General features: G+C 60.6%; 1 protein-coding gene across 2 annotated transcripts; it reads right to left on the reverse strand.

Moving 5' to 3' along the window:
* Positions 1–579: 579 nt before the first annotated feature.
* On the reverse strand, positions 580–4,331 carry PRPH (peripherin). Of its 2 annotated transcripts, none has more exons than XM_061416232.1 (9): positions 3,590–4,331; positions 3,161–3,221; positions 2,905–3,000; positions 2,383–2,550; positions 2,136–2,261; positions 1,824–2,044; positions 1,660–1,709; positions 1,296–1,375; positions 580–1,044 (listed from the first exon to the last, which is right to left on the reverse strand). In XM_061416232.1, the coding sequence occupies exons 1-9, from the start codon at positions 4,129–4,131 to the stop codon at positions 979–981; spliced, it is 1,410 nt and encodes a 469-aa protein (XP_061272216.1). In that variant the 5' UTR covers positions 4,132–4,331; the 3' UTR covers positions 580–978. The 2 variants fall into 2 exon arrangements, with proteins under 2 accessions (XP_061272216.1, XP_061272217.1); XM_061416233.1 differs by having other exon boundaries at positions 580–1,041; positions 3,590–4,329.
* Between the last annotated feature and the right edge of the window lie 2,216 nt (positions 4,332–6,547).

Below are 6,547 nucleotides of genomic sequence, written 5' to 3' on the forward strand. Positions count from 1 at the left end.
AGAGCTGAGAGTGGCCTGGACCAGTGGGGTGGCAGTGGGCACAGGGAGAGCCAGACAAGCTTGAAACAGCTATGAAGCAGAATTAACAGAATTGGAGCATGTGAAGAAAAGAAAGGGCATAAAATGAGGTGAGCTGTAATTTGAGCAATGGAAGTCCTGGTGGTATCTTCACCTATGATGGAGAATCCGTAAGGAAGAACATGACTGCAGACAGTGGAGAGCAAGGTGACGGGCTCTGCTTTGGTCATTCAGGGTTGCAGATGGGGAATGGAGCTTGAGAAGGAATGGACAGAGAGGTAGGAGGAAAATCAGGAGGGTAGACAGGAGTCATAGATGCGAGATAGTGAGAGTCAGAGAAGAAATGACTTGAGGCAAGGGGAAAATAGTGCTGAGCCTCCTTTGCATGGACGCTCCCATACCACAAACACAAGTGCACTGGGGAGTTCTCTCTCTCTTTACAATTCCATGATTTAAAAAAACCCTAAATATAACTAACTTACAGTATTATATTACATTCAGGTATATAACACAGTGATTCCATATATTTATACATTACAAAATAAGCACCACTGAAGAGGGTTCCCTTGATAACAGTTTTATTTGATTTAAAAGTGAAACTCAGACCCTGACCCACCCACTAACCTTGGGGCTGTGGCAGGAATAGACTCGTCCTGGGGTTGGTCAGCTTCTTACCAGAATGAGAAATGGGGGAACATACAGACTTTTACCAGGACAAGAAATGGGGACCATAGAGACTCTTAGCAGGACTAGAGTGGGGAACATATGGATCATGCCTATGTGGGCATGGACAGGCAGGGAGAGGCCCAGCTACAGTGCTGGGTAGGGCTTGGCCACCGGCCAGGTAAGGGGTGACTGGCGCCATCCCCTGGACACATGCAGAAGGGAGGAGACTAATTTCGGACTGGTGTTAGGATTTGGCCTTAGAGGCCTGGGGCAGGGCAGGGAGCTCTGATCAGTTCAGTAGCTCTGAGGAGACTTGTCCAGCTCACTGTGCTGCTCCTTCTGAGACTCTGTCACCACCTGCTGGGGGGTGAGGCATGTGAAGGGCACAACCCACTCAGCACCACCCTCCCTCTAGCTCCTTTGTGGCAAGGTGTACCCCCTCCCTCTCAACCAGTTGAGGCTCCCGTCTGAACATCCACCTCCATCTCCCTGTCTCACTCTCACCCCAAGAATCACTCACCCACAAACACCCGAAGATTACTTACACCAGGCTGGGGCTCAGAAATACTATGGGAAGTGATGGGGTTCTGGGCTCAAGTGGCCCATCTCACCTCCCCATCCCGGGTCTCAATGGTCCTGATCAGAACCATCTTCCGGCTGTGGGTTTCCTGGGGAGGTTCCACCTCAGGTACTGAAAAGGGCAGGATGAGAGGTTGAGGGGAGGAGTCTTGGGATATCCAAGCCCCTATATCTTTTTGGGGTGCAAACAGTTGAACACGACTGAGCGACTGAACTGAACTGAGTATCTCTTTGGGAGGAGAGGAGTGGGGAGGGGTAGGGCCTGAGGATCAGGGGCGAGGACAGACTAGGACTCAGGCAAGAATCAATCCCTGAGCAGAGCCATAGCAAGAGTCCAGTCAGGGTAGAAATGGACAAGGGGATAGACAGGTTGGAACTCAAACGCGGAAGACTCACCAGTCGTCTTTATACTCAAGGATGCAAAGGAATGGACTGGCACGGAAATCCTGGGGACAAAACCTGTAGTCAGCTACTCGGCGTGGGGTTGGGGGGGACCTTGGCCTTCCACCCGCCTCTCCTCCACCCCCACCCATCCCGACCACGCCCCACCCTCCCCTCACCGGCTCTCCTCGCCCTCCAGCAGCTTCCGGTAGGTGGCGATCTCGATGTCCAGGGCCATCTTGACGTTAAGAAGCTCCTGGTACTCTCGCAGGTGTCGCGCCATCTCCTCTTTGAGCTGCCGTAGCTCCTCCTCAAGCCGCGCGGCGCCCGCCTGGTACCCGCCGGCCTCCAGGGCAAACTGCTCCTCCAGCTCCCGCAGCTGTCTGAGCAGCGCCTCGTTCTGGGGAGGTGGGTGAAGAGGGGGGGTCAATAGGGGGAGCCCAGCCTTCGTCCTCCACCCCCGGGGCCGGGGCGCGCAGCCTGGTCCTCACCGTGCCGCGAAGCCCGTCCACCTCGCACGTCAGGCTCTGGATCTGGCGTCGGGACTCATTCATCTCCTGCTTGGCCTGGCGCAGGGCCTCGTGGTTCCGGTTGGCGGCGTCGGACAGGTCCGCGTACTGCGGCGAGGGTGGCAACTCGGGCGTGAGCGGGCCAGATGGGCCCTTCCCCCCAGCGCCCCACCCTTCCAGGCCCTCCCAAACCCTCCCACCCCCGCGCCCCCCCACCGTACCCCCGCACCTTGGACTTGTACCACTCTTCTGCCTCCTGCAGATTCTTCGCCGCGATGCTCTCATACTGGGCTCGGATGTCCCTCAGCGCCGCTGTCAGCTCGGGCTTCACGGTCGCCTCCACCTCGACGTGCTGCACTTGCTGGCTCTCCACGCTCAGCTGCAGGTCTCTCAGCTCCTGTCGCCCAGGGCAAGATGCCGAGTTCACCGCGCAGATTTCACGCGGGCCACACAGTTGGAGCGCAGAAAAGAGAAGAAACACTTGAATGAACAGAAGGGGGCGCCAGGAAGCGCAGCGCGCTTAGGCCTGCACAGCCCGAGCCCCGCGGGTACTGTCATCGGCGAGGTTTCAGGCGTGCATCTCCGCTGCTTGCCACCAGGTGGCGCAGGGGTGTGAATCTAACCACCTGTAGATGGGGTGGAGGGAGGGCCCACGTCTACTCAGTGAATCTCGTTTCTCTTCCAACGCTCCCCCAGCTCCAGAGACCACCCTCAACCTCTGAAGTCGCACCTAACACCTGGGTCCACCCACCTCCTCGTGCAGCTTCTTGAGGAACTCAATCTCATCCATCAGAGATTCAATCTTGCGCTCTAGCTCCAGGCGGGACAGGGTGGCGTCGTCCACGTCCTACAGGGGTTCGAGAGCAGGGAGGGGTTGCTTAGGTCGAGGGAGAGCCTGGCCCTCCCTGTCTGTCTCTGGGGGCTTCTGGTCACCTCCCTTTGCCCACAGATGCCACCCTGGATATGCAGGTGGTGGGTAGGGGTGGGGATGGGAAGACCGAGCTCACCTTACGGAAAAGCACGAGATTGTGCTCCGCATCCTCCCTCTTGCGAGTCTCTTCCTCCAACCTGGTGAGAAGAGTGTGCAGAAACTGAGCTCCGGGGTCACCGCCCAGCCTGCAGACCGCGACCCCCAGGATCTGGGTCAGAGCTGCTACTGCAGCCTCTAGGGAGGGGTCTTCAGGCAGCCTGATGGACTTGCCCCGTTTTCTCTGTAAACTGCTGGAAGGTGGGGTGGGGCCCCTTTGTACACAGGGGAGACACAGTAACTCCCCCTCCCTCACCTCCCCTGAGACTCAGCAAAGTGGTGGTGATAGGGGAGTGCCCGCCGGCGAGGGTGCTGCCTGCACACGCACAGCTGGACAGGCGAGGGGCGGCTCCTCCCTCCCGGCGGCAGCCTCGACGGTTGCCGCCCAGCCCTGGCCCTGCCCTCTGACCTCTGCTTGAGCGCTGCCAGGTCCTCCGCCAGCCCGTCGCGCTCCACCTGCACCCGGTCGCGCTCCCGGCCCAGCAGCTCCAGCTCCCTCCGCAGCTCACGGAGCTCCTGCTGGCACAGCTGGTCGGCGCGCGCCGGCTCCTGGCCCCGGGCCTGGTTCAGCTCCCCGCGCAGGGCCGCGTTCTGCTGCTCCAGGAAGCGCACCTTCTCGATGAAGTTGGCGAAGCGGTCGTTGAGCTCCTGCAGCTCCTGCTTCTCGTTGCTGCGCGTGGCCAGGAACTCCTGGTTGAGCGCCTCGGCCATAGAGAAGTCGAGGCGCTCCGAGGGCAGGCGCAGGAGGGCGCCCGTGCCCGCCCGGGGAGCGCGGAAGCTGCCCAGGCGCACGGAGGAGCCGGGGGACGCCGAGCCCAGCAGGCGGCTGCTCGAGAAGCGGGAGCTGGACGAATAGGAGAAGGCCCCCGGGGACAGTGAGGGCGGTGGCCCGAAGGTGCGGCGGTATGAGGTGGAACTGACGCTGGACCGGAGGCCCGACGGGTGGCTCATGGCGGCCGAGGATGGGCAGTCACCGCCGGCAGAGCTGGTCAAGGCGCGGGGAAGGAGCGGCAGACCGCTGCGAGGCGGATTTATAGGCCTGCGGGTTCAGGGGGGGGGCCTGGGCTGCTCCTCCCACTGGCCTGACGGTGGGGCTATGTGGGGAGGGGGACGCCCCACCCCTGCGGAGCAGCGGGAGTGCCGCACCCTCTCTGGTGCTGGCGCCTGGCCCACTTGATTCCCCCTGTTGCTGGCGGGGAAGGAAGCAGGAATGGCGACCACAGGCCACAGACAGGCAGGGGGGTGAGGGCCAGTGACTTCTAGCAAGCATCCAGAGCTGGAGCCTAGGATGGGAGGGCCCGACTTGAACTGGGGGTCCCTGGCTGAAAGACCTGGCCAGGTAGGGAGATAGAAGGACTGGAGGTTAAAGGGCAGGCTTCACATGAGTAGGGAGGAGGTGGCCCAGGTGATGGAGAATCGGCCTGGCTTAGGCCCCAGAGTCTGTGACTCCACATGTCCCCTGAAGGCCAGGCTTCACTTTCAACTGCTGTCAGCTTACCCCTCTGTCACCACACCCAGGGAGATCTGGGGGACAGGAGCTCAGAGGCAGCCGAGGTGGGTAAGGGAGGGCTGGTCTCTCCATAATCCCCAGGGCTCTGGGCAGGGTTGCTGCCTGGCGCCAGCTCTGCTGCTAATGGACTGGCTTCTTCCCCTCCCCCTCCCCTGGACATTTGGCCAGGGGGTTGCCTGCTGATGTCTCACCCTTAAAGACACAGATCCCAAATCCATCTCAGGCCCTAACAAGGTGGGCACATCAGAGGAGGCGGAGGGTCCCCAGCTCTGGGTCCCACTCCAGACGTCTGTGTCCCGCAGGAGGCCGAGCTCAGTGAGCCAGTGTGTGCTGTCTGACTTTACTGGCTTCTCCCTCCCCCCAACCAACCGCTGCTCAGTCACGGCCTTACGGGAACCAGGGCCATTCCTGAGGTAGGAAGGGGAGGGGGCTGAGGGGCAGCAGCTGCTGCCAAGCCTGCGAGATGGACCATGTCCAGTACTGAGGAGCTGCAGGTACCCAGCAATGGGTGGGGCTGGATGGGTAGAGAAGAGAAAAGAGAAGGTGCCCATCCCCACCGGTTCAGGGATGAGGGGAAAAAGGCCCAGAACAAGCTGCACACAAACAGATGCAGAAGCAAAATAGCACTGTATATTTATGTGCACACGTTAGACACACACAACCACGCGTCCCTTCATACCCTTCCCCACTGCACAGTTAGTGGGGAGGCTGATGTCTGGCCTTTCCATGTCAAATGGCTTCCAGAACGCAGGCACAGGCTGCTCAGGAGTGGACAGAGGCAGCGTGGGTGGTCTGCAGGAGCCGGGTGCTGAGGCCTGTTGGGCTTGCCAGGAGCTATGGGGCTGCTGCTGCCGGGGACTCCAGGGCTCTCCAGTAAGGACAGGTCTGCGTAAGACTGGCCCAGAGGACAAGAGCTGGGCGTCTGGGGAATCAGGTCTGGTACTCCGGGCTGGATCTCTGGACAAGAAGGGCGGCTGCCTGGCTGGCCACCCCCTCTGCACTGCAGGGCAGAGGAGCCTCCTGCCTTTGTATGGCCTCCGAGATGGGCCAACGCCCTCCCGCTCACATCCCTGCCGCCTCCGCTCCTCCCCAGGCCCCTCCTTCCTTCCGGGCTATTAGTCTCTCCCTGCACAGCTGCCAGGTCCTTCTCCTTGATGAGTCTGGTTTGGTTGCCAGGGGAATGGGAAGAGGGAGGATGGGAGAGAGGGGATGGGATGGATAAACCAGGGCTGGTCTTGAAAGTGGGGAGGAGGAGGGTCCTGCTTGGGCTAGGGCTGGGGGGCCTGATAAGAATGAGGAGGGGACGGGAAGCTGTGGTGCTTTCTGCTGCAGCCCTGAGCCCTGACCCTCAGCTGCCATTGGAGCCCCGTGCACTCCATCCTAGGCCCCACCCCGCCCCTGTCTGCTGTCCTCGGAGGGGACTGGGAGTCTGAGCTGGTGCTTCTTGCAGAGGGGTAAGTCCTGGGGAGGACCAGCTCAGGCTTTACCTCTGTAGGGAACTGCTGGCAGACTCCGGGAGCTGGCCTGAGGAGTTACCGGTGAGGTTCCCATCCCCTCCCCTGCTTCAGCTCCCAGCTCATCACCCAGAAGCCTCAGAGTAGAGGGAAGCAGAGCCACCTTGGCAGGGCCTGGGAGCTGTTAGGCCAGGGTCTGACCTGGGTTTGGGAACCAGGCCTGCTGGCACCTCGGAGAAGACTACTCTTCCACACTCAGAAAGAGTGGGGCCTGGGAGGTCTGGGGCCAGAAGAAAGGAAAGTGTCACAGCTAAGAACCAGGGCCCTAGTCCAGCCGCCACGCTTCCCGTCTGATTCCAACACTCTGCTGTACAAATACAGGCTCATTATTGTAATGTCCTCT

Source organism: Bos javanicus, chromosome 5, assembly GCF_032452875.1.
Source record: "Bos javanicus breed banteng chromosome 5, ARS-OSU_banteng_1.0, whole genome shotgun sequence".
NCBI lineage: Eukaryota > Metazoa > Chordata > Mammalia > Artiodactyla > Bovidae > Bos > Bos javanicus.